Below are 27,946 nucleotides of genomic sequence, written 5' to 3' on the forward strand. Positions count from 1 at the left end.
TTTAGGGGAAGTTGTTCCCGCCGGGAAGGGAGGAAGGGGGAACTCGGAGGTCCGGCACCGCGGCCTTCTGACGCCCCCTTGCTTGCGAAAAAACATATTATCAATATATTATTTTAAAATCCGAGGGTGGCATGGGTTAAGGAGGGCGGAAGACACCTCAGCAGGGCCACTGCTCTCCTGTCTCCTTGACTCCCCCACCCCTCCTCCCTCCGCATCCCTCCTTTAAGGTGGTGAAAAGTGAGAGGTGGGGAAATCGAGGACTCATTCCACATCTTGCAAGTAATCAGCTGTGAAACTGGCCTTCCTTTATGGAGCTCACAGGGCCAGCCAAGCCCTTGACAGTTCTAATAGGAATGGGGGTAAAGAATAAAGACCTAACCACAGGCTGTGCACCCAACACAGGAGCTGCCGGGACCCGCACTGGCCATTTACAGAGAAACGGCACCGGGGACCTGGTGTCCACAAAGCAACACTCGGCTTCCCCCAACTGGGACACAGGTCCCACCACCACCCCCGAGTGACAGCCCACCAAACCGCAGCCAACGCTGCCGCTGCCTAGACCTCATGGCTCAAAATGCGACCGACAGCCCAGCCCAGCTGTGGGTAGTGGGTAATGATGTCACCTAGCAACGCCCAGCTTCCTCTCCCTAGCAACTAGCCTCCTTGGAGTTTCTTCAGCCCAGGAACATGACTTGCTTTATAGCCAGGTGCAAACATTTCACACTGTAACCAAATGTCTGTGAAGCGTTTTCCCATGCCTCATTTGATCCTCACAGAAGTCCTGGAGTGGGTAGATAGGAGACTCAGTAGAATCCTATTTTCTTTTCATTAGCTGGAAAATAGAGATTTAGAAAGCTTAGAAACCTGAAAGCTTAGAAACCCGACTGAAAAGAAATAAGAAATGGTGGACCTTGAAAATGACTTCAGGTTTTCTCACTGCGCAGAATATAGTCAAACACTGCTGCAGTTAAATATTTTACCCTTTGTTCTCCCTGCGTGATCTACAATAATAATCTGCTTCGTGCTGATATTTACTGCTGTGTTGCTGACAATTACCTGCAAGAAGTTGGGGTGCCTCACTGGGCCTCTAGTCTTTCATAATAGAAGTCAGAATAGAGGCTACTTCTGGGAAGGATTTTGACTGGGAAGGGGGCGTAGGAACCTTCTTGGGCGCTAGAAATGCTCCCTTAATTTGGGCAGTGGTTTCACAAGTCTATGCATTTGTAAAAATACATTGAGTTGTACACTTATATGCATTGTATGTATGTTATACCTCAATAAGACATTTTAAAGAAGATATTCAAGCAGGAAAAAAGAGTACTAAACAGTATGATCCTCCTCTAAAAAGAAAATAAAAGAAAAATATAACAACATAGGGCAGCAGTTCTCATCTCAAACGTTTTTCATTGTCTCAGGACCCCTTTACACTCACATTATTGAGGATCCCAAAGAGCTTTTGTTTTTGTGGGCTATATCGATACTTATCATGGCTATTAAAATAGAAATATTTAAAACTCAATTGCATTAGCCATCAAAGTGATAACGTTAGCATGTCATGTAACCTCTGGAAAACTTTACTGTCCATTGTGAGAGAGTAAAAAAGACAAATAACATCTTACTGTTATTATGAAAGTAATTTTGAGCTCAGAGCCTTGGAAAACCCTGGGGTCCCTCAATCTCACTTTGAGGACCGCTGGCGGGGGGGGGGGGGGCTCTAGGGGAGACACACCACATGATAAATTATTCTCTCTCAGTGATGGATTATAATTTATTTTTATTTGCTTCTTCGTGCTTTTCAATTTAAAAAATGGAAAATATGCCCTGGACGGTTTGGCTCAGTGGATAGAGTGTCAGCCTGGGGACTGAAGGGTCCCAGGTTTGATTCCGGTCAGGGATGCAAACTCAGTCCCCAGTGTGGGGCGTGCAGGAGACAGCCAGTCCATGATTCTCTCTCATCATTGATGTATCTCTCTCTCTCTCCCTCTCTCTCTCTCTCTCCCTCTCCCTTCCTCTCTGAAAACAATTTTAAAAATTTTTTAAAGGAAAATATAACGACCACTGATTGGTTTTGCAAACAAAAAAACGAGACTCATCTCCGTGAGACTGTTGAAAAGCCCAAACATACTTGGCGGTAAGGAAAAAGCAAGCCGAGCCCTAACCTGCAAGTAAGGCCGGATTTCCTGTGTCAGTCCTGGCCTGTAGGCTGAGAGCTCCACCGTCCAGCTTTAAAGAGGGAATATGTAAGTGCATACGCGACTGTGTTGTAAGGGAATAGAAAGTAAGCGTCCTGAGGGCCCGCGGGCAGCAGCTGCATGCTCTGCAGGATTGCACACCCGGCGCGGACCATAACTACCCATCACAGCCACCAACCGCCCAAACGCCGAGCCCAGCACCCAAATCAGGGTGAAACTCTGCAAACGCAAACGGGGGCGGGGCTTGAAGGAGACTGACACTGGGCTCCGCCTCTCAGCATTACAGCTCCGCCTTTCTAGCCTACATCCCTCTCTGAGTGGTTGAAGACTGCGGAGCTGAATTCCCATTGGCCACCAGCAGACACCAGCTTTGCGCGTCAGGGCGCCGGAGCGGAAGTCGCCATGGTGCGGTTCAAACACAGGTAAGCAGCTCGTGGCTCGCCCCTCGTGCCCTTCCCTGCCCGGTGCCCGCCGCCCTGGCCTCTGCTCACCTCCCTCTCGTCCGCCCCAGGTACCTGCTCTGCGAAGTGGTGTCTGACGACCCCCGCTGCCGCCTGAGCCTGGATGACCGAGTGCTGGGCGGCCTTGTACGGGACACGGTCGCCCGCCTGCACGGGACTTTCGGCGCGGCCGCCTGCTCCATCGGCTTCGCGGGTACGAAGGTGCTGGGGAACCCAGAGGGCTTGGGGGCCGGGGAGGGAGTAGGGGCACAAGCGGCCCACGGAGCTGCCAAGCCTGGTGCACCATCCACGAAGTGTTTTTTGTTTGTTTTTAATATGTTATTCATTCAGAGAGGGAGAGGGAGAAACATCAGTGATGAGAACCGGCTGCGTCCTGCACGCCCCCTACTGGGGACTGACGTGACCTCCCCGTTCATAGGTCCAGGCTCAACCACTGAGCCAGGCGGCTGGGCCACGAAGTGGTCCTTTTCAGGCGTCTGGGACTCGGAGCTCCAGGTGTGGACAGTCCAAAGTTAGGCGGAGAGCTAAGACAGAAGGCAGTGGAACTTTGGGCAAGAATCCCCTGTACCTATTTGACACGTGTATATTGGTGATTGCTACTGAATTTAATAGGATGACTAGAATTAAATGAGGGGAGGTGTGTATAGTTCCTATGAAGTTAGGTGACTGGTTACATTAATATCACATGGGGAAAAGTCAGAATTAACCCTGAAAAGCCCTTAATAGGGCCTGTAAAGCACAGAACACACAATTGTATGAAAATGAGGAAGAACTGGTGCCTCCCAGGAGCCACACAAATCTAGATTCCTTCCCTTTTACTATATGCTTAAAATGGGATCCTGGGAAATTATATGCACACTGGGGGCCCAGTGCACGAATTCGTGCACCTTGAAAGGAACTGTGGGCCGCGAGGCTGTGGTGGGCACAGGGGTGGGTCTCGGCCTATCCTCCGTGGCCCCCGTACCCTCTCTGCCAGCAGCCACGCTCCCACCACTGACAGCTCCAGCCCCACTCGCACCGGCTGACTGCGTGGAGCAATTGGGCCAGCACCAGCAGCAGATGCAAGGGGGTGCAAGCAGTGGCTGCTGCTCTAATCACCCCTCAGGAGCAGGGGGAGGTGGAAAAGCCCTCAGAGGTGATCAGGGCCTGCAGCCGCCGCTCGCACCCACTGATGGCGCCATGCGATTGGGACCGGCGCCAGGCGCCAGCAGTGGGTACGAGCGGCAGCTCCGGTGCCAGCTGCGGGTGTAAACGAGGCCAGCACCAGCAGTGAGTACGAGCGGCGGCTGCCAGCGCTGGCAGCAGGTGCAAACACCAGGTGGGACCACAGTGCATGGGAGCGAAGAATTTTCAGTAATCACCAGAGGCTCGCCCCAATGACAGCAACCAGCACCCCACCTTGGTCTGGCACCCCCGCTCACCTCCTCCACCATCCCACCATGGCTGACACCCACCATGTTCCGCGTGCACCCCCTGGTGGTCAGCGCACATCATAGTGACGGGTTATTTGGTTGTTCTGCTGTTCGATCTATTTGCATATTAGAGTTTTATATATGTATAGATAGAAGACAGGCACAATGGTACATCAGGTGAAACTCAGCTGGCTACAGAGCCTAGCTGCAGAGCCTTTCTTCAGCCAAGGGTTTGGATCTCCACCTCCCCACCCCCAACTTATTAGCCAGTCAGTGAATTAGAAGAACATTCAGAATTCTAAATTCATCTGTTGTGAGTGGTGTGCAAGGCACTGGCTATTGTCTCCCTCTCCCCCTTCCATAAATGACAATCCTTTTCCTTCAGGAATCTGTTCTTACTCAGTGATGTGTCCCAAGTGCCACTGCTTTGAACAGTTGTTGGCACTTAGTAGGCTTAGTTACCCTAAGACCTTTGACCTGCTGCTAAGAATCCAGTTTCCCAAAAATTTTTTTCCTGCTGTAGTGCGATACCTCAATGCCTATACTGGAATAGTGCTACTCCGATGCCGAAAGGAGTTCTACCAGCTTGTGTGGTCAGCTCTTCCCTTCATCACACACTTGGAGAACAAAGGACACCGTTACCCGTGTTTTCTCAACACCTTGCACGTGGGAGGTAGGCTGCATGGGGTGTGGCTGATTTTCAGTGGGTGTCAGGCTCAGAGTTCAGTCATATCTGGTGGGTGGGTCTTCCTATCCTGCCAAGAGCAAGATGCTTTCCCCTAACTCTGAAAGTCTCTGAGGCAGACACCTGTCACCACAAAGCTCTCTCATGTGCCAGGTACAATTAGAACATGTCAGAAGTTCCTGATTCAGTACAACAGGAGACAGCTGTTGATCTTGTTGCAGAACTGCACTGATGAAGGTAAGCAACACTAACCCAGTGCGTACTGAGCAGACTGGCTCCCGGCTGTCAAGAACATCTTTCACCCATGCTGCCTGCCTTTCTCCAGGAGAGCGGGAAGCTATCCAGAAGTCCGTCACAAGAAGCTGTTTGCTGGAGGAGGAGCCGGGTGAGGAGGAGCTTTCAGATGGTGAGGAGGCTGCTGAAGCAATGGAGTGAACCTCTGCGGGCTGCACTGTGCCAGGCCTCGGGGCCCACTTATTGGAACAGGGCATTCTGGGAGGCAGCTGGATCTACATTTCTAGGATCTGCTTTCTCCATCCTAGAATGGATGTCACTCAGAGTCCCGGACACATCTGGTAGATTTGTGACTTCTGCCTCAACCTGCCCTTTCATCTCAGGCTGGAACGCCCTCACCCCCCAGAGTTCCTGACCCTGGATTTCTGAACGGCTTTCGGTTAAGAATGACAGGTTAAAGCTAAGCCCAGCTCACACTCATAGTAGCTGATACTTTAACCTATTTATAGTAAGTATGTCCAGCTGACCTGAATTGAACTTTAAAAAAAAAAAAGCTGCCCTGTCCAGGCAGCTCAGTTGGTTAGAGCATCGTCCCGATACGCTAAGGTTGCAGGCTCGATCTCCAGTCAAGGAACATACAAAAATCAACCAATGAATGCATAAAGAAGGGGAACAAAAATCGATGTTTCTCTATTTTTTCCCTCTCTAAAAACTCAATGAATTAAAAAAATAAAACAGAAAGCTCACATTGCTTGTGCAGGTAATTTATTGCAACTGTTTGCCTTCACATTCTGTTAGACCTAGAGGTTACTTTATTAAGCAGCAAAAGAATTCACATCACTCAAATTTAGCTCAAACCAAGGCATAAGACTACTCTAGACAACAGAGGCAGTGGGCAGCCCTGCCACTTTCAAACCTGTCCTACTCTACCTCCAGGTGTGCTGGACGCCTGCTCCTACAACTCGGGCTACTGTCACTTTAAACAACTTTGATTTAAAGGTTGGAAGGTCCTAAGCCTTCCTTAGTGAGTTATGTCTTTCCTTGCCAAACAGAAGCCATGTGGAAGAGGCAAAACCCTCCATCATACATGCAAGTGCAGCCTAGGTCTAGCCCCAGAGCCTGGCCATGTCAGACGAAAAACTGCAATTCGAGCTGAGTATCCTAAATCCATTTTATTCCATCCCTCTGTTTCTTTAGAGGACTGGACAGACAGAAAAGATTCAACTACTTTTAAAAGACTCACTGAAAGGTGCTAAAACCAGGATGCTCTGGCACATGACGTCAGAGCACAATAGTGCTATTTAACACTCTGTTCTGGGCCGCTTTTCCAAGGGATGTTGAAGGGACTTGTTTATTTAAGGTTGAGAAAAACTAATTACACATGGTCAAAAAGACTAACCTATAACAAACTAAAAACCTTGGCAGGAAGAGATCTCTTATGAGTGTCAATACTTTATTTTGGTGTAAAGACGGGAAGCTGGAAAATACACTGTATTTAAAATCTTGGTTCCCCCTCATATTGTGGAAACCCCCTCCCCCCAGAACTAATCTGTTCAAACTCAGATACTTAAAAATTACAGCAGCAAAACAAAAGCACGGAAAAAAGAAAACCAGCTGGAGAAGTCGCCTGGGCCGGTAGTGTCACTTGGTGTGGACGACTGAGGTGCTGAACAGGAGCTTCTGTTTCTGTTTTTTTCTTTTCTTTCCTCCTTTCTCTTCTAAACGGAAACAGAAAGAGAACTTAGCTTAGAATGCCACCCCTTGTCCCCTGGCCAGTTTTCATGACTGAGAGTGACAATGGCAGCTAAGAGTACAGGTTCTGGAATCAGAATGCCAGTATTCAAATACCAGTCCTTGCACACTCTTTGTTTTTGGACAAGTCTCTTTATCTCCCTAGAACTGTTTCAACTGTAACAGAGTTATACCTATTTAATCTGGCTAATGGGAGAGTAAATTAGCGCAATGCCAGCCGCACACAGGAAGCACAACATAAATGTCATTCTCTAATCATGAATGTCAGAGTGGGCATGGGCTTCGAGCCCAATTTCTCCATCTATGAGCCACCCTTTACCAACTCAGGATTCCAAAATCCACTCTCCACTGCTGTGTCTTAGAAGCGGAAATAAAAGTTCCTCCGAACGTCATATCCAGGCCTCAAGAATGAATCTGAGGTGGCAAAAAGTTGCTATGTGACACCAATGGAATGTTAGCTGCTACGAGAAGGTGAGCCTAAGGGCTCAGGGAAATGCCCGGCTGATGAGTGCCATCTGCCACAGGACCCAGGCTGGAAGGACAACCCTGTGCTGAGCACTCCCCCTGCCTTTACCAGAGAGGGCATCTGAAGTAGCGGGCGTGTCCAGTTTCATGAAGGCTGCTTCGATAGCTTGGCTGAAGGAATTCTGGAAACTGGGCACAGGAACACGGTCCGAGTTATCACTCTCCCCGTCACTGTCCATGGTGGCAGGAGGGACTAAGCTGTTTTCATCTAAAAAACAACCAGTGTTACGATTCTAGGAACAACTCTAGAGACTTCTATCTTCTGAAAAGGGAAAAACCGCCCTTCACCAGGAGGGCCATCCTCACCTTTCTTTGGAATAGTTTTGGGCCACACATCTGCTTTTGCTTTTCCAACTCTCAGCATCTGCCAAAGTGGGAAAGGGGGGGGAAAAAGAAATCTAATGATTTGCTGAATAATGAGAACACTGATTCTCCCTCAACTACTCTTAGCCTCTCTCTTTGGTACGTCTACGATAATATCTGAGACTAACTCTATGAAGTTCCCTCTTAAGAAAGCCTCGTGATTATCAGAATCAGTGCAACATTGGCCTATGAGCCCGCCCCACCCCCCACCCCCCAAACAGAGTGGTTTCCAGAAAGAACAAGCAGTGGAGTTTGTGTTAAATATCCTTGGCTGCTTCCCAAGCACAGGATTTACCTGGGCAAACGAAGGGAAGGGAGAGTCTTCCTCCAGGCTCCCGATGCAGAGTGAAGGACTGCCCTGGCTCGCAGTGGGTGACACAGGGGTCAGCAGAAAGTCTGAAAGGGAACCAGACATCTGATTATATGAGTCAAGTTCCAAAGAGCTAGTGTCTTAACAAGAGTGAAGAGATGAACCCTGAATCAGGTATGGATAATTACCAATCTCAACTCAAAAAGCAAACTTTGACCCAATTTCAACTCTGCCATATTCTCAAAAAGCCAAGAACAAGGCCTATTATTCATACCAGTGATCAGTAGAGAAATGTTTTGCGTTTACAATAACACTAGAAGGTCTGGCAGAATCTATTCCCACAGTAAAAGACCTTTCCACATCAGCTGACTCTCAAGGACTAGGTTTGGTCTGTCATGACTTGGTTTTATGTAGATGAAAACACTCCAAGGAAAAGCTATAAAATGGAATCAGGTCAGCTTTTATGTTCCAGTCAGCAGATGTCTAAGACTTGGGAATATTCAGTTAGAATCCAAACACACACATCAACAAATCCCAAATGAAGATACCAGCTTTTTCCTGATACTCCCTCGGGAACAGTCTTCCCCATCCTTTGACCTTAGGTTGAACGTTTCCCACAGATCAGGTCTACCCGCTGTCCTGATCACTACCCGGGGAAGAAGCCTATTCACTCTCCCACTAGCAGGCCCTTCCCCCGCCAGCCAGAGCTGTTCTATTTCTAGGACCATCCAACTGCTCTTGCTCAAATACCTTCAGAAAAACTAATATGTGAAAACACAATCTTTATATCACATATAACGTGGTTGATATTCTGCTGTATTCCTTTGTATAGCAGCTCTCTTCTTAAATATGCTCTTCAGAGCATCATGGTCGTGTAGCCCTCAAGATCAGCCCAGGTTCTAATCCCAGTCCCGGCCACTAACTAAGGCCCTGCCTTAACCTTAGGCTCCTAATCAATGATAGCCATATCATCAAAGGGTAACCAAGAGTTTTAAATATTATGATCTTGGACATTTTGTTTAAAATACCTGAAAAATAAAATTTAAGTATCACAATATCTGCCAGGTGGATGAAGATCAGAAATGATAGCTCTCTGAAATTATAGCAACTCTTTCTTACGTGTTTAATTTCATAACACAGTAATACATTCTACAGGAGGGAAAAAAATATTTTTTAAAGGCTAAAGGCCTCTTTGAACAATCTCTCAATCCTGGTCTCACTCCCTAGAGTGGAACACAATTACCTGTTTGGAATATAATCACCCCACTATTTTTCTATACACTTAGACATACAAACCCATAACATGTTTTGCGTGTTTTTCTTTAAACCCACAAATGGTATCATGTTCTGTTTGTTCTAAAAGTTCCTTTTATCCTACAGGTCTACCCATTAGTTCATGAAGAGAGCTATTTCTTTCTTCCTTAGGTATAAAGTACAATGTTTCAAAGTATAAATACTATAATTTAGCCATTTACTTATCAGTACACTTTGTAAACTATTTCACCCCCCACACACACCTGCTATCCTATCTAATAAAAGAGAAACATGGTAATTAGCGTACGACCGCTACCCTTCCCATTGGCTAATCAGGGCGATATGCAAATTAACTGCCAGCCAAGATGGCGGCCGGCAGCCAGGCAGCTGGAAGTGAACATGAGGCTTGCTTGCTTCAGTGAAGGAGGACTCCAACGTTCCCCGCCTGCCTTGCCGGCCTCTGAGCTGGCAGTCTGAAACATTGTAACAAATATAGAAGCTAAACAAAACCCCAGAAACCAGCTTTCAGCCGCAGGGATCTCAGAGGTGGAGATGATACAGTGTTTCGATTATAGAACCCAAACAAACCAGATACCTGCTTTTAGCTGCAGAGGCCTTGGCCCAGAATAAAAAAAAAAAGAAAAAAAGGAGCGGTTGGGAGCTTCAGTCACCCACCAGCCTGAAAACAGCCCTCAGCCCCTCACCCAGACTGGCCAGGCACCCCAGTGGGGACCCCCACCCTGAAGGGTGTGTGACCAGCTGCAAACAGCCATCATCCCCTCATCCAGGCTGGCCCAGCACCCCAGTGGGGACCCCCACCCTGATCCAGGACACCTTCAGGGCAAACCAGCCAGCCCCTACCCATGCACCAGGCCTCTATTCTATATAGTAAAAGGGTAACATGCCTCCCAGCACCGGGATCAGCAAGACAGGGGGCAGCGCCCAAACCCCCTGATCGCCCTGCGGCTCTGTGTGTGACAGGGTGCGGCGCCCCAACCCCCCCCCCCCCACAGGCCCTGGTGTGTGTGTGACAGGGTAGAGCCATAACCTCACCATCGGCCCTGCCCTGAGTGTGACAGTGGCGGCGCCCCAACCCCCTGATCGGCCCTGCTCTGTGTGTGACAGGGGGCAGTGCCCCAACTCCCCTATCGGCCCTACTCTGTGCATGACAGGAGGGAGCTCCCCAACCCCCTGATGGGCCCTGCTCTGTGCGTGTCAGGGGGGAGCTCCCCAATCCCCTGATCGACCCTGCTCTGTGTGTGACAGGGTACGGAGCCCCAACCCCTCTGATGGGCCCTGCTCTGTGCATGACAGGGGGTGGCGCCACAACCTCCCCATCGACCCTGCCTTGAGTGTGACAGGGGGCGGTGCCCCAACTCCCCAATCGGCCCTACCCTGAGCGTGATTGAGGGTGGCATCGCAACCTCCCAATCCGCCCTGCTCTGTGCATGACAGGGGGTGGCACCCCAACTCCCCAATCATCCCTGCTCTGAGCCCGACCAGGGGCTGCACCTAGGGATTGGGCCTGCCCTCTGCCACCGGGAGCAGGCCTAAGCCAGCAGGTCGTTATCTCCCGAGGGGTCCCAGACTGCGAGAGGGCACAGGCCGGGCTGAGGGGCCCCCCCTCTCCCCCAAGTGCACAAATTTTTGTGCACCAGGCCTCTAGTCTATATATATAAAAGGCTAAGATGCTAAATGTGTCTGAATGTCTGACCGGTTGCTATGGTGCGCACTGACCACCAGGGGGCAGACACAGGAGCTGCCATGACCCACACTGGCCATTTACAGAGAAGCGGTACCATGGACCTGGCACCAACAAAGCGACACTCGGCTTCCCCTAAGTGGGACATAGGTCCTGCCACCAACCCCAGAGTGACTGCCCACCAAATCACAGCCAACACTGCCGAGATCCCATGGCACAAAATGCGGCCTACAGCCCAGCCCAGCCCGGAAACGGTCGCTGTGGGCGCCGGGTAATGACGTCACATTAGCAACACCCGGTTTCCTCTCCCTAGCAACTAGCCTCCTTGGAGTTTCTTCAGCCCAGGAACATGACTTGCTTTATAGCCAGGTGCAAACATTTTACATTGTAACCCAATGTCTGTGAAGCATTTTCCCGTGCCTCATCTCATTTGATCCTCACAGAAGTCTTGGAGAAGGTAGATAGGAGACTCAGTGGAATTCTATTTTCTTTTCATTAGCCGGAAAACGGAGATTTAGAAAGCTTAGAAACTTGACCCGTCTGAAAAGAAGTAAGAAATGGTGGACCTTGAAAATGACTTCAGGTTTTCTCACTGTGCAGAATATAGTCAAATACTGCTGCAGTTAAATATTTTACCCTTTGTTCTCCCTGCGTGATCTACAATAATAATCTGCTTCGTGCTTATACTTACTGCTGTGTTGCTGACAATTACCTGCAAGAAGTTGGGGTGCTTCACTGGGCTGGAAAAAGTTTAGCTATATCAGAAAGCAGGTCTAATTAAGCAAGTTTATTCTACATCTATAAAAGGCTAAGTTGACTCGCACATGTGCCATACATATAAAGCTCTCGCTGGCGCCAATGGTACACATGTGTTTCGACCTGTCACTGTCGATGGTGAATTTGATTGACACTTCTATTATAGAGAAAGGGCAAATAACAATATTAAAATATTTCTTCTAATTAATTTCCGTTCAATGTGCATGAATTCATGCACCAAGCCACTAGTTTATTATAAACAATGCTACAAGGAAACACTTGTACCTTCATTCTTTACATCCCAACTTTATTTACCTGCTTGGGAACCTGGACTTCTGCTAAGAGGAGAAATGGAGAAAGCCCCGTGGCCCTCAGTGCTGGTGGGACCCAAAGCAGAATCAGAGGAGCAAGTATAGGAATTGAAGGCAGGAAACTGCTGTAGATTCTCCAGGGGAATGTGGACTTCTGGGTCTGCAAAGGAAAAGATGAGAATGGTAGGCCCATTTACAGATTTCCTCAAAAAAATTTTTAAATATATTTTTTATTTCAGAGAGGAAGGAAGGGGGAGAGACAGAAACATTAATGATGAGAATCGTTGATTGGCTGCCTCTGTATGCCCCTACTGGGGATCGAGCCCACAACCTGGCTTGTGCCCTGACCAGAATAGAACCATGACCTCCTGATTCATAGGTCAACGCTCAACTACAGAGCCACACTAGCTGAGCATATTTCCTCAAATCTTTTTCAACAGTTGAGGACTCTCCCAGGGGAGCAGGATCTAAGCATGTCGAACTCATAGCCCGCTGGCCACAAGTTTGACATGCTTGATAGATGTTTCAAAACCTACATTTATAACACTCCTTAGAGAGTCAAAGGTGAGGTCAATGATCCATCCAGAGAACACATGGGACAATTATCCCCAGCATTCAGCAGATCTCTAATTCTCTCCCCCACCAGGTTTTCTCACCCACTATACCAAAGATTAATTTAATCTTATTCCTTACTATATGCTATGCACTTTGACCCAAATTAACTCATTTAATTCTCAAATAAGCCTATGAAGGAGGTACTCTCACACTTCACACTTAAGAATTGAAGAGAACAAGTGGCAGAGCTGGGATAAGAACCCAAGCAGTCTGGCTCCGGGGCTTGGGCGCTGAGCCTCTGGACAATGATGCACAGCTGTATTAGTCAATGATGAGAGTTCTTGAACTTACACTTGCCCTGTTTCTTGTTCTCTTCCATCTCAATCCTACGCTCTCGACGGCGCTCCTCCCGAGCCTTCTTCTGGCGTTGACGCTTCCTCTTCTCAATGTCATCTGTGGGTTGGTCAGATTATGAGGAGGCAGACCCAAGACAACCTGGCCATTCCCTCCTCCTAGCTGACTAGTACCTAAGGCCCGGTTGGATTGGATGAATAGATGGAGTGTATCAGGAGCTTCTGAGACTCTTGACACCACTCCTGCAGTCCTCCCACACTGGGTGTCTAGTAACAGGAATCCCTGAACTCCACTATGACGAGAAGCAAAGCTGGGGCACTCTTACCTGAGAATATCTCTAGGGTTTCCTTAGAGACCACAGGGGGCTGCAGAGCCAGTTCACAGATGCTGAACTCACAGGTGAGGGGCAAGTGAGAAAGATATCTATGACGCTGTCGAACATCCTGCAGTGGAAAAGGGACCAACACTCAACTAAGACCAGGCCTTACTCTGCAGACAGAAAATCCCACCCTAGACATTCAACAGTCTACACACACTCACAGTCAGCACTGGGGCTCATAGAGTAGTGCTCACAGAAAGTGTCAATTAAGCAACAGTAAGGTAGACTAAGCAACCAAAAACGGTATTTTTGGTTTGTGCTGCAAATGAATAAACGGAGCTTGGCAATAAATTATCTAAAGCTGATCGGCTGTTTCTATTTTCTGGGGTCCATGCCTCGGGGGAGAGAATAAGGAAAATAAAAAGAGTAACTTGTCAAAAATCTGGGAGCCACTGACAGAATTAATGATAAGTAGGAAGATACATAAAGCAGATTGCCCTATGGCATGAAGGTCGGCCTAAAACAGTAAAAATGAAGCCCATCAACTTAAATTTAATTTTGTTTCCTTTTTCTGCAAGTTTTATGGAAAATTTATAGTACCCCAAGAGTCTAGGCTTATAAAAAAATTTCAGATCAATACAGAAATAACTCTCAATGGGCAAATTTCATGTATGTAAATTATCAGGCAATTAACTCAGATGTATAACCCAAAAATGCATTTAGAATTTGCATAAACTAGCTTTTCAAAAGTCCTAAAGGACTTTTCATTTTCTTGCACATTTCTCCTAAGCAATAAGGAGAAACAAAAAAACAAACTCATCTTGAATGAAAGTAGGAGACAGCTATATTCCCAAACCACAGTAAGTAACCTGTGAAGCAGAGCACTAGTTGACTTAACAGAACCTAGCATCTAAATTTCTTTTAAATAAATGTTTATTGATTTCAGAGATGAAGGGAGAGGAAAAGACAGAAACATCAGTAAGAGAGAATCATCTACCGGCTGCCTCCTGCATGCCCCCTACTGGGGATTGAGCCGCAACCCAGGCATGTGCCCTTGACTAGAATCGAATCAGGGACCCTTCAGTCCACAGGCCGATGCTCTATCCACTGAGCCAAACCAGCCATTTAACTTTAAAAGGTAGCACCATTGACCTGGCCACATAGCTCAGTTGGTTAGAGCATCAATATGGGTTCGATCCCTGGTCAGGGCACATATAAGAATCAACCACTGAACACATAATTAAATGAAATAACAAATAGATATGTGTGTGTGTCTCTCTCCCTTCCTCTCTTAAAAAAAAAAAAAAGGTAGCACCATTTAACTTTTTAAAGATCCATGGGTACCATCACCAACAAAAAAAGACTTAAAAAATACAAAAAAACCCTGGTGGATGTGGCTCAGTGGGTTGGGCATCGTCTCATGCACCAAAAGGTTGCTGGTTTGGTTCTTGTAAGGACACATGCCTGGGTTACAGGCTTGATCCCCGGTAGGGGGAGTGCAGGAAGCAGCCAATCCATGTTTCACTATCATATTGATATTTCTCTGTCCCTTCCTTAAAAAGAAAAAAAATTTCCTTCTCCCCACGTGGGAGTCTGTACTTGTTCTTCAATAAATCTCCACCTCTGCTATACAAAACAAAAGAAATCTAAAAAAAAAAAAACACCAAAAAAACAACAACAAGAAAACTAAAAGGCCTTGAAGATTTGTGAACTTGGGTGAGTAGGCCCAGCTCAAAGACATGAGGTTACTGATGCTCCCGACCCTCCACCTCTAAGAAGACCTTACCTCAGACATGGAGTACCCAGCGATCTCCACCACCACTGCTGAGATCTTCTCGGGGCTCTGCTCCAGGCTGCCATACTCCCGCACGAGGCAGCGCACATTCACAGGGTGCAGGAACATGTACTGCCCATCCTCCGCTGAAGACAAGTGGCTCTATCACACAATGGTCTCGGCCAGTCCTCAAGATGGGTCCCTCCTTATAGCTAGGTCTGTCTCTCCCGCCCCAAGCCGGAAGGCCCAAGAGACCTAGTGGCGATGCCTCCTTCTGCTCAGAGTTAGGTCATCTCTCTGAAATATGTCTGTTGCAACCCAGCCCTCCTCCTCAGGGCCCCTCACCTTGGTAAAAGTAGTAACAAGGAGAGCTGCTCAGGTGTGTGAAGCCTGAGGTGGGTTCCTGATGGCTGGACTCAGGACTAATGGTTCCCTCTCCAAGATTGTCATCTGCTAACTCCGAGTCATCACAAGCCTCTGGACAACCCTTCGGATCAGGCTCCGGTTCAGACACTGCTTCCTCTTCTTCTACCAGAGGGAGACCAAGAGGACGAGAAGAGCCCAGAGAACAAACTTCGGTGGTTTCTTCATCAAAAGCAGACAGGTACTCTAGCACTCCCTGTTGGGACAAATTCTAGGTCAACAGTAAGTACACCTGGCAAAGGTAGGCATAGGAACCAAGTTCTCTGGATGTTTACCTTAGCTGACACATCACTGATGTAACACCCCTGGGGAAAGAACTAATAAGTATCCAGAAAAGACTCATGGTTTCTTCTTCATCCAAGAAAGTTTGGATCTCACACAGTGCCTACCAGCTCAGCAGCAGGACTTGAGGAATGGCAGCCATTTAATTTGGAACACGGACACACTAACCTTCCTGGGTTGAAAAATAGACTCCTTCGCCAAGGGAGCCATCAGCACCAGTTGTTCCAGAGCAGCCACCACACCAGTGACCTCCCCTCTGCTTTCAGCCAATCCTGAAAGAGCCTCTTCCCGAGTCTAGATCACCAGAGAGAAGACAGGAGAAAGCTGTTTCCAGAAACACATTTAAGATGAAGGGCAAGGGCTTTCAATGGCCTCTCTCAATAGGAATAGAAGTTAAAAGGCAGCCTAGCTGGTTTGGCTCAGTGGATAGAGCGTTGGACTGCAGACTGGAAGGACCCAAGTTCGATTCCAGTCAAGGACACATGCACGGGTTGTGAACGCGATCCCCAGTAGGGGGTGTGCAGGAAGTGGCCAATCAATGATTCTCTGTCATCACTGACATTTCTATCTCCCTCTCCCTCTCCCTTCCTCTCTGAAATCAATAAAAATGTATATTTTTTTAAAAAGGTAACAAGACCTACGCTGGCCAGGTAGCTCAGTTGGTCAGAGTGTAGTCCCGATATGCAAAGGTTGTGGTTTGATCCCCAGTCAGGGCACACACAAGAAGTAACCAATGAATGCATAAATAAGTGGAACAATAAATCGATGTTCCTCTCTCTCTCTAAAGAAATAAAATAAAAAAATTAATTAATTAATAGCCCATGTGTGGCTCAGTGGCTGAATGTCGACCTATGTAAACCAGGAGGTCTCCATTCCAGGTCAGAGCACATGCCCAGGTTGCAGACTCGATCCCCAGTAGGGGACATGCAGGAGGCAGCTGATCAATGATTCTCACTCATCACTGATGTTTCTATCTCTCTCTTCTTCCTCTTCCTTCCTCTCTAAAAGCAATAAAAATACATTTTAAAAGTTTTTTAAAAAGTTAATAAAAATCAAGCAATGAATGCATAAATAAGTGGAACAACAAATCAATGTTTCTCTCTCTCCCTTCCTCTCTAAAAATCAATTTAATAAGACCCAACGGGTCTTATTGTTTTTAAAATTATTTTAAATTAATTTTTAGAGAGGAAAGGTTCCCAGATCCTTGACCTTTAACAAAGCCAAAAGCATCTGGTATTCAAACAGGATGGCATTCTGCTTAGAGATTCTGACAATGAAAACACTACACAAAAGCTTCCTCAACAGAAATCCAAGAACACAATACTAGTTTTTACAAACACGGCCGAGAGAGCCCCAGCACCCCTAGCACAGGAAGCAAACAGGGTTTGGCCAACCCCTACCTCAATGTAGACAGCTCTACTTCTATGTACCTTTTCTTTACCTGAAATGCATGTGGACAAATGCTCTGTACTGTAGAAAGTAAAAATTAAGTACATGTAGTAGGATCCTGCCCAAAGAGGACTTAGAAGTCAGAGAGACAGGAATTCAAATACCAGATTCACCTCTTATTAGTGAGGTATCTTCAAACAAATTACCTAATCCATGATTCCATTTCCTCATCTGGGAAACAGGATAATTGTGTCTATCATGCCAGAATATGAAGCTTAAGTGAGATAACTTGTTTTTAATCCTCAACTGAGGATGTTTTTAATTGATTCTTAGGAAGAAAGAGAAAAAATTAATTGGTTGCCTCCCATATGCCCCCCAACCAGGGGTCGAACTCACAACCTAGGTAAGTGCCCTGACCAGGCATTGAACTCGCAACCTTTGTGGTGCACGGGATGATGCTCCAACCAACTGAGCCACCAGGTCAGTGCTGAGATAAATTTCAGTACAGTACCTATTGAATCAATCTCTCAGGGTATAGCCCAACAACCAGTGATTCTGATGCTTGTTAAAGCTTAAGAATCCCTGTTACAGCCCTAGCTGGTTTGGCTCAGTGGATAGAGTGTCAGCCTGTGGATTGAAGGGTCCCAGGTTCACCTCATCAAGGGGACATGCCTAGGTTGCTGGCTCGAACCCCAGTAGTAGGAGTTCATGAGGCAGCCAATCAATGGTTCTCATCATTGATGTTTCTATCTCTCTCCCCCTCTCCCTTCCTCTCTAAAATCAATTAAAGTATTAAAAAAAAAAAAAAAAGAATCCCTGTTGCAGAGGATACAAGACATAGGAAATTTTTTTTTAATATATTTTATTGAATTTTTACAGAGAAGGGAGAGGGATAGAGAGTTAGAAACATCGATGAGAGAGATCTATCAGCTGCCTCCTGCACAGCCCCCAGTAGGGATGTGCCTGCAACCAAGGTACATGCCCTTGACCGGAATCGAACCTGGGACCCTTGAGTCCGCAGGCCGACGCTCTACCCACTGAGCCAAACCGGTTCGGCAGGAAATTCTTTATTTGGGTAATTTTCTTGCTGCTCCAAAATCCTCAGCAGATATTGGTAGGGCCTGCTGGATAGGTCATAATACTTTCTCCATAATGTCCCTCAAATAAAACATCTCTAAAAATAAATCCAAGTGTTTTTCTAGAATACAAAAAGCATACCTTGCTGAACTAAGAACATAGCTAACCTCACAAACTCCAGTGTCTCAATGAGTTATAAGGTCATTATGACAAGTTCCTTTCAGCTGCAGAGAGTGCCTAAAACCCACTTTGCCCTTCCCTCCCAGAGCCAATCAGCCTTTTCAGTCATTTCCTGCTTTATCTTAAATGTGGGGCTGACATAACTTACGCCCGCCATCCAGTCAGTTTCCAGGGCACCTCTCACCTTGAGCTCCTGGATGGCTGCCTCAATAAAGCAGGACTCGGGACTGTGCTGCTCCTCTGCCAGCTGCTGTTCCAGCGCCACTTTCTCCTCCTGGACCACCCGGCGCAGTACCTGCTCCTTGGAGGCCAGCAGCAACTTGGAGTACTGGCTGTGCTGTTCATCTACAAGAGAGCCAGCAGGTCACAAACCTGCAACACTCAAAGCTCACAACCACGTGGCTACACAGAAACTGTCACACACATCTCTGTCTTCTAAGGTGAAGTAATTTAGCATAATTTCCCAAAAATAATTTAATAATGACCTTAATATAAGGTTTATAACTCTGACCCCATCATATGAGAAATTTTTCCTAAGAAACTCAAAGATGCAGTAAAAAATTTAGTCAAAGAGAATTTTGCAGACAGTACATAAGAAAAAAGATGATGCCAGACCAGAATAAAACTTTTGGGGGTACCTCTGGGTAAAAGGGTTATAAATGATTTATTGCCTTTACTTCTCCATATTTTCAGTACTTTTTTTTAAAATATATTTTTATTGATTTTACAGAGAGGAAGGGAGATAGAGAGTTGGAAATATCAATCAGCTGCCTCCTGCACACCCCCTACTGGGGATCAAGCTCGAAACCAAGGTACATGCCCTTGTCCAAAATTGAACCCAGGACCCTTCAATCCAAGGGGTCCACTGAGCCAAACAGGGTAGGGCTTTATTTTCAGTACTATTTAAAAAGTTTAAAACCATGTTATCTTTTGAGAAACTCTTTTTTTTTTTTTTTGAGAAACTCTTAAAATGCCCTGTGTTTTCCCCTTTCCATCCTAGTACCCGCCCAGAGAAAACCATTTACAAATTTGTATATGTATTCTTCAAATCTTTTATATACATTTATATACTCATGTTCAGCCTTGGCCAGTGTGGCTCAATTGGTTGAGCGTCATCCCATGCACCAAGAAGTCACCACTTAGATTCCCAGTCATGGCACATGCCTGGGTTGCAGGCTCAATCCCCAGTAGGGGGCATGTGGGAGGCAGCCTATAGAGATTTCTCTCTCTCATTGATGTTCCTCTCCTGCACCCTTTCTCCTTCTAAAAAAAAGAAAATCAATACACACACACACACACACTCATATTTATAAAAAATAAATATTTTCCAAAAACAATAAACTATACATTTTGTTTTGGTTTTTCATTCAATGTCTTAAAATTTTTCAAAATATTTTTCCCCAAAATATTAACACAGAGATCTATCCCATTTTTACCTTCCATATAGTGTTCCATAGTATTATATATTCTGACAAGTTCCTTATGGAACATTTAGGTTATTGCCAATTCCGTGGTTACAAAATAAATCCTTATACACACTCCTTGATACAAATTATTCTTTATTATGTTTAAGTATAAATGCTGGATTTAGGGTTGTGCATATTTTAAATACTACTGAATCCCTACCCCCAAAGGCTGTTATTGATTTATACTCCTACCAAGAACAAGAACACCCCTGCCAATAACTGGTGTTGCCAATGTCTTTTTTTTTTAAATCACCCTAATAGGGATTTAGATTTGCATGACTGTTAGCAAAGTTAAATCTGTGTAGATATTTGGAGGTTATTTAAATACCATTTCCTGGGAAAAGTCTGGTCATTATGCCTAGCGCATTCTTCTACCAGGTTGTTAATCTACTTTATAGAACACCTTTCTGTTCTGGACCTTAATCTCTAGCTTTGAATGTGTAAATTTTCCTCTAGTCTATTTATCACCTGTTGACTTTGAGGAATCTTTTCAGATAACAAACTTACTAATCTTTTCTTTTTTATTAACTTTATTTGGGTAACACTGGTTAATAACATTATATAAATTTCAGGCACACACTATAATTCGACATCTGTATACTTTATTGTGTGCTCACCACCTGAAGTCTAGTCTGTCACCATAGTTGACCCTGTTCACCCACTTCACCCTCCCCCATCCTTCAATCTTTTCTTTTATAGCATCTACGGTTTCAGCCTGATTCAAAAATCCATATATACCTTAGGATTTATAAAGATATTGTCCTATATTTTCTTTTAAAGGTTTTGGATGTTTACATTTAGTTCTTTAATCCATCAGGAATTGATTTTATGAATGGTATGAGATAGAGATTTACTTTTATTCTTTTTTCCCCTAATCCTCACCTGAGGATATTTTTCCATTGATTTGAGTGAGGGGAAAGGAGGGAGGAGAGGAGAGAGAGAAAAAAACATCAATGTGAAAAAGACACATCCATTGGTTACCTCCTACATGCGCCCGACCAGGGCCAAGGATCAAGCCTGCAACTGAGGAACATGCTCTTGACCGTGCATTGAAACCATGACCCCTCGATCCACGGGCCGACCAGCCAGGGCTACTTTTATCCTTTTTTCCATAAGAGGAGTCAATTGTTTCAATACCATTTATTAAGAAAGCATTTTAGCCCCAAACTGAAATGCCACTTTAATGTTCATTTCTACAGGGAATATAACCCCTTAGACTTTCCCCTCCATAAGCACTTGTCACACTCTATTATACCCTAATTGCCTGCCTTCCAGTCCATCTCTTCCCTCAGACTGGGTCCCTTGATTAACAGGTACCAAGAATGGCTAATTGGAATCCCCAAGACTGGGCACAGTGCCAGATACTATTCAACAAAGTCTTGCAAAATAAGAATTAAAGTATATATAACTGGCCCTAACCAGTTTGGCTCAGTGGATAGAGCGTCGGCCTGCGGACTGAAAGGTCCCAGGTTCGATTCCGGTCAAGGGCATGTACCTTGGTTGCGGGCACATCCCTAGTGGGAGATGTGCAGGAGGCAGCTGATCGATGTTTCTCTCTCATCAATGTTTCTGACTATCCCTCTCCCTTCCTCTCTGTAAAAAAAATCAATAAAATATATATTTTTTAAAAAAGTATATATAACTGAACCAAACTTGAAACCAAGTTAAGCCACTCTCTGCAAATGCCACCCTAACCTACTAGAATCCTATGACTAATCTGGAAATGCTAGAAACTGCATACCCAAAGGCTAAATTCTGGACAGTAGAAAGATATTCACTAGCCTTAAAGAATGTACCCAGGTTAATTTGCCCCCAAAATTAACCGAACTCACCTCCTAGATGAATAGGATGGTCTACATTCATCCATTTGGATTTGGGCAAGGCCACCAACACACCTTTCTCCCTCTTCATCAGCTGCATCGTAATGGTATCACCAACAACATACTGACGAGACTCTGTGGCAACAACGCTGTAATATGGACATTCAGATGTAGCAGAGCAAGGAGTTAGCAAACTGGGGTCTAATCTAGTAAATATCTCCATCTCACCTCTTGAGATCCTTCTTATGCACAGAACTGTAACAGATGGGACATTTACTCCAGGTCTTCTCACTCAGTGAAAGATAATGCAGGATGCATGCCCAGCAGAAGATGTGTCCACAACGGGTTATCTTGGCTGCAGTAGGTGGATATAGGCATATTGGGCAAGACGGCACTTCATGGCTACAAATACGCTGAAACAAAATGCCACCACAAGTTACACAAGTCGCACTGCTTTCAGAACTGACTAGGGATTATCAAAGTTAAAGCCTCTCCTCTCCCATCCCCATACATCTCTACTCAACACACCTTCATAAAATTGTAACATTTAATATAATAAAACAACTACATAACAGGTTATCTTGAGGGTTCTATAGCAAAGGGGGAAAAATGACAGAAATCAATATATGATCCCGTTTACAAAAAAAGATTTATAGGTATACGTCCACACATAAAGGCACAAAAGGGGCTTAGAAGTAATGTACCAGTAATTTCCAACAGGAGTCAATGAGATTTGCATTTTCTATGAATCTCTATTTTTTAAACCAGTGCATATAAAACAAGTTTCAGAGGCTTCATGTCATTCTCAGATGACTTTATGAATTTTCACAGTAATGGGAGTCCAGGCTTTGGGACCTACCGTTCTGAAAGGTATTTTACATGATAAAACCTAGGAGCAGCAAGGGGATACCCAGAGCTCATTTCAATGGAAAACATATGTAGCAGAGGCTTGCACAGAAGTACATCTGTGTGGCTCATTCACTGGCCACAAGGCTGAGGCCTGACTTGATATTGATCACTACAAATGACTACCAATGAAGCCATGTCCATGTAATGAGTCTACTCTGGGTCAGGAGGGTAACCAGAGCTCCTCACGTTAGGTAGTAGATAGGACTGCTTTTATACCTTCAGCTCAGAGCCCACCAACTCGCCAGTCTTGCAAGTCAGTTCCAATCAGAGAGCCCAAAATGAACTCCAGGAGAAACGAGACCTGATCTCTGGGCAATGTCTACAGTAATGCCAGCAGAAAAGGCATCAGCAGGGGACCCAGCCAACAGCTGCTGTGTCACCACAGACCCAGTCCCTTTCTTTAGTTCTCTCCCCCACTAACAGCTTATAAGCTAAGTTGAGCTACTCACCACTTGTTCCACAAAGTCCCAGTTGACTAAGGTATCAGGATCAGCAAAATGAACTGTGTAGTCTTGGTCTTCAGACACCACAAACTGGCAGCTAGAAATAGGAAGGAAGACAAGGAAAAGGCAGACTGTCAGAATTCACCAACAAGCCCTCAGCAGAAATTCATCTCTTCACTTAGAAATCAAATGCAGGCCATTAGCAGCCATGGTGTGTGAAGCACTGAACTCAGTTCTGAGCCCTGGCTCTGGAGAGAATCCAAAGACTCAGCAGGTAGGAGTCTAAATCCATGAACTGTTTTTTCCTGCTTCCAAGCCCAGCCAAGCTGCCTATTCGCCTCCCCTGAACTAAAACTAATCCGTACTGTGACTCCATCAACCAGCAGGAAGCCAGATTTGCTCCCTCACCCCCAGGAAGCCGGGAACATAGCGAATCTTCCATGCAGTAGAGAAGGCTGTTCTCACTCACATCACCTGAGCACCTGTTTATGTAAAGCACTAAATGGTTACTTCAGTCTCTAGATCCAAGGTTAAATCTTACAATAGAACACCACACAAAAAGAGAAAGGGAATCAGTATTTCAGCAAATGTATGCCAACCACTCAAACTTGTCATTCAACTCTCCCTTAAGTAATCTCTACTGCTTTACAGAGAAGCTGAATCTCAAAGTAGTTAGGTAAATTACCCAAGATCAAGGGCCAAAACAAGATTCAAATCTGGGTTCAATTCCAAAGCAAACATTTTTACAAACTCATCATGATACTAAAGCATTATTTAATTTTAGCATTTATTTATTCACTTACTTACTCTTAAGCACCAAGATCATTCACTTGGAAAATGGGTTTTTTAACACTAGCCAGAAGAAGAAAAAAAAAAAACAGGAAAAAGAAAAAAAAAAAGGAAAAAGAACCAGATCCAGTGCCTTTCTGCCTCTCTCCCGCAAGTTTAAAAGAAGTTTCTTCTCAACACAACTGCCCAGAGGCTCAATTTCACTTTCCTCCTAAGGGTAGCCATACTCACTTGGCCTGTAAAAACAGCTCCTTGTTAAAAGGCTTATGCCCCCACTTGTTCCTTCTTCCCCAGCTGCCATGTCCACTGCCTTCAAAGTGACCTGCCTGGCCACGTGGTTCAAAAGTGAAATTCAACAAGTGGTTCAAGTTGATCTTCTTTGGACCAGAGAACTGGGCAGGGCTAAACTCTGCCCGTTGAGCCTCTGCTACCTAAAGAGAATGAAAATGAATCAGAGTATTTTGATTAGAATGACACCGATGTACAGCAGAAACCAGCACAACACCTCTTTCTATGACTCAAACAAAACATGGGCGTAAAGTACACAATCTTTCTAGGAGGTGGTAATGCAAACGTCTACCCAAAGTCTAGACAGAAGTGGAGGGGAAAAAGAGCCTTTAACATGCAATTACTTAAACTGTTTAGTCTGTCCTGCTAAGTGGCAATTAACCATTAAATGACAAAATGAACTCCTCTAGTTATCTTGAAGCACAAAGATTACTGGATTAATCTTTTGACAGTCCATAGGACTCCTACACCTTCACTCTTGTTAGTTACTTGTTCTCTGGTGTGTTCCTGGAAAAATCAAGTCTGTGGAACTACACTCTGGAAGCGGCTAGCAGGCAGCTGTTAGTTACCATAGGCTTCAGGATCCTGCCAGAGACCTCCTACCTAAGACACACATTGCTATTCATGGTTAATTAAAACTAACAGAATTAGCCCTAGCTGGTTTGGCTCAGTGGACAGAGCGTCCGCCTGCGGACTGAAGGGTCCTAGGTTCGATTCCAGTCAAGGTCACATGCCTGGGGTGCGGGCTCGATCCCCAGTGTGGAGGCGTGCAGGAAGCAGCTGATCAACGATTCCCGCTCATCATTGATGTTTCTATCTCCCTCTCCCTTCCTCTCTGAAATCAGTAAAAAATAAATTTTAAAAAACCGACAGAATTAGAACATGTAGGCAGACTAGCTGTGTCTAGAAATAAACCCAATCAGCAGACTCAGAAATAGTTTAGAAAGGGGCAAGAAGCAACATAAGAAATACCACTGCACACAAAGATGGAAGAAATCTGCTATAGGTCAGCTGGTTCATTTTCTAATCCCTCTCCCCCATTTAATGTCATAAGTACAGTGGGGCCTTGACTTACGAGTGTCCCGACTAACGAGTTTTTCGAGATACGAGCCGTCTCTCGGCCGATTTTTTGCTTTGAGTTGCGAGCTAAAATTCAGGTTACGAGCCAGCTTCAGATACCCCACCGCTAGTTGGCGCAGCGAACGTCACAGTGAACGCCACAACATCAGCCCAGCATCACGTGTCTCACTCGTTCACTTTTTGATTTGACATATGAGTAATTTGAGTTACGAGCTCTGTCACGGAACGAATTAAACTCGTAAGTCAAGGCTCCACTGTACTTTACCAGGTCACTAAATGTTACTGTGCAGTCACTTTAAAGGGCTATATATCATTACATAAAGGGCTATATAATCCCCCAGTGTAGGACACAGATTGTACATAGCTTTTCCACCGTGAAAACACAATAATGCAATAAACACACTTATGGATAGACATTCGTGCACAAATATTTGGACACCTACAATTATTTCTTTTGAATGTATAGTAGGAATTACTAAGTCAAAGAAAATATAATTTAAGGTTTTTGCTGCTTAATCAAATTCAGAGATTAGTTATCAGCATTTGCACATGTAATAAAGAATCTGAAGAGTATAAAAGGGCAAAAGATACCTTCTATTTCAGAGGCATTCTCTGCATATATTCTATGTATACAGAATCATAACATATGATACAGCGACATACCATACAGTTAGACACTGTTTATGTAACTCAGCGCAGGAAGCCCAAGACTTCCATCATCCCATCTCATCCCTTAGATAAATGGTTCTCAACCTTCCTAATGCCGAGACCCTTTAATACAGTTCCTCATGTTGTGGTGACCCCCAACCATAAAATTATTTTCGTTGCTACTTCATAACTGTAATTTTGCTACTGTTATGAATCGTAATGTAAATATCTGACATGCAGGATGTATTTTCATTGTTACAAATTGAACATAATTAAAGCATAGTGATTAATCACAAAAACAATATGTAATTATATATGTGTTTTCTGATGGTCTTAGGCGACCCCTGTGAAAGGGTCGTTCGACCCCCAAAGGGGTCGCGACCCACAGGTTGAGAACCGCTGCCTTAGATGCTTATTTCCATAGGGCTGGGCTCTGCTAACCACTAACCAGGTTTTCTACTTCCAATACCCAAACTTAGGTAAGAGCTATGCTCACTCAACAAAATTCCCCCTATCTCAGCCTCATATCTTCACCTGTTGTCCTAGCTGGCCCACTGTCACTCTCCCCCATACAGCCCATCATAATTCCTGATTATCCTCTTCCAACATGCTGATTTCTCAGTTCCTTAACCTCTTCCTCTCCTCCAATCAGCTTGCCCTCTACCCCTCCCAAGGGCATACCATCTAGGGCTGTGCTACCCTGGATGTGGCTGCTGAGTACTTCAAATGTGGTCAGTGCCATGCCATATTGAGAAATAGCATTTTAGCTGTATTGGGTTAAATATATTCAAATTCATTTCACCAGCGTTTCTTTACTTTTGTAATGTGGCAACTAGAAAGTTTTAAATGACACACGTGGCTTGCATTTTTATGGAACAGCACTGCTCTACCGTCTAGATCAGTGGTTCTCAACCTTCCTAATGCCGCGACCCTTTAATATAGTTCCTCATGTCGTGGTGACCCCCAATTTCATTGTTACAAATTGAACATAATTAAAACATAGTGATTAATCACAAAAACAATATGTAATTATATATGTGTTTTCCAATGGTCTTAGGCGACCCCTGTGAAAGGGTCGTTCGACCCCCAAAGGGGTCTCGACCCATAGGTTGAGAACCGCTGGTCTAGATCGTGCTGGTATAAACTACCAGCCTCTTCCACCCTATATCCAACCAGTAACTCATTCCTGTCCCGGCCTGTTCTATTCAGTCCTAACCCCAACAATTCTTCATCCCCACTGGGATCTGCAAGCCAGTGACCCAACCCCCAAAAACCTTCTTTCCTGATTTGCCTTAGATCCTACGGTCCAGTGCCTCCTTCTCATCAGTTGCACTCACCCAGCAAAAACCTTCCCCTGATTAACCCAACCCTCCGCCTATTCCACACCAGCACCAGAGCAGTTAAACATGGCTACAGCACACAGCCACATCACACTGACCAGCCTCACTGGAGCAGATGCTTATGCTGCCTGGCAGTCCTGCTACAATTATACTTCTGTTCTCCATTAATCCCCCCAGTCACCCAAACAATTCTACTCCTCTGCCTTCCAAACCTGCTCTCCCAGCTCATCTTATCTATTTCACGCGGACAATAAGAACAATCAGAACAGAACTCCTGCACCCTCCTACCAGAACTCTGCCTTCCTCTCTTTACTGTGGATGAACTGGCGAAGCTCCTATCTAAGCCAACGCCTCCGGAACTCAAGGACACTGTTCCAGCAGTTCTCCCCTTCCTGTGCATCAAATTTTCCCTTTCACCAGGACAATCCTGTTAGCGGAGATATGCTTTAATTTCTCCAACCTTAAAGTCTCTCTTGACCTCACATTCCCCTCAAGCTACTGCCTTACCTCTCTGCTCCCTTCAGAGCAAAGCCACTAGAACAGCAGTGGGCAAACTACGCCCCGCGGGGCGGATCGGGCCGTTTGAAATGAATAAAACTAAAAAAAAAAAAAAGCCGTACCCTTTTATGTAATGATGTTTACTTTGAATTTATATTAGTTCACACAAACACTCCATCCATGCTTTTGTTCCGGCCCTCCGGTCCAGTTTAAGAACCCATTGTGGCCCTCGAGTCAAAAAGTTTGCCCACCCCTGCTCTAGAAAGTGCTGTCTGAACCTGCAATGTCTTCCTCCTGTCTCCCATTCTCCCTAAATCAGGTGTAAGTCCTCACCATGCCACCAAAGCAGCTCAAG

The 27,946-nt window shown here is 45.4% G+C and overlaps 2 protein-coding genes across 2 annotated transcripts in view; one reads left to right on the forward strand and one right to left on the reverse strand.

Annotated features, from left to right (window-relative positions):
* The first annotated feature begins 2,573 nt into the window (after positions 1-2,573).
* On the forward strand, positions 2,574-5,628 carry POP5 (POP5 homolog, ribonuclease P/MRP subunit). The gene is made up of 5 exons (XM_006096537.3): positions 2,574-2,614; positions 2,704-2,846; positions 4,589-4,738; positions 4,904-4,987; positions 5,076-5,628. The coding sequence occupies exons 1-5, from the start codon at positions 2,595-2,597 to the stop codon at positions 5,183-5,185; spliced, it is 507 nt and encodes a 168-aa protein (XP_006096599.1). The 5' UTR covers positions 2,574-2,594; the 3' UTR covers positions 5,186-5,628.
* Positions 5,629-6,416: 788 nt separating this feature from the next.
* The window catches only part of RNF10 (ring finger protein 10), a 35,572-nt gene continuing 14,042 nt past the window's right edge, over positions 6,417-27,946 (reverse strand). Inside the window, 15 exon segments of the mRNA XM_006096539.3 lie at positions 6,417-6,702; positions 7,311-7,469; positions 7,568-7,625; positions 7,920-8,020; positions 11,962-12,117; positions 12,864-12,965; positions 13,192-13,309; positions 14,972-15,105; positions 15,305-15,578; positions 15,833-15,958; positions 18,495-18,655; positions 21,609-21,745; positions 21,825-22,009; positions 22,955-23,045; positions 23,969-24,168. Coding sequence (XP_006096601.1) covers positions 6,626-6,702; positions 7,311-7,469; positions 7,568-7,625; positions 7,920-8,020; positions 11,962-12,117; positions 12,864-12,965; positions 13,192-13,309; positions 14,972-15,105; positions 15,305-15,578; positions 15,833-15,958; positions 18,495-18,655; positions 21,609-21,745; positions 21,825-22,009; positions 22,955-23,045; positions 23,969-24,168 — 2,079 coding nt within the window. The 3' untranslated portion in view covers positions 6,417-6,625.

The sequence above is a fragment of the Myotis lucifugus genome, unplaced genomic scaffold (genome assembly GCF_000147115.1).
Source record: "Myotis lucifugus unplaced genomic scaffold, Myoluc2.0 scaffold_181, whole genome shotgun sequence".
In the NCBI taxonomy this organism is placed as follows: Eukaryota; Metazoa; Chordata; class Mammalia; order Chiroptera; family Vespertilionidae; genus Myotis; species Myotis lucifugus.

Coding starts and splice junctions, on each gene's coding strand:
- POP5 (XM_006096537.3), top strand. CDS start 2,595: ATGGTGCGGTTCAAACACAG. Junction 2,847..4,588: donor CTGCTCCATCGGCTTCGCGG/GTACGAAGGTGC, acceptor TTCCTGCTGTAG/TGCGATACCTCAATGCCTAT. Junction 4,739..4,903: donor CAACACCTTGCACGTGGGAG/GTAGGCTGCATG, acceptor CTCATGTGCCAG/GTACAATTAGAACATGTCAG.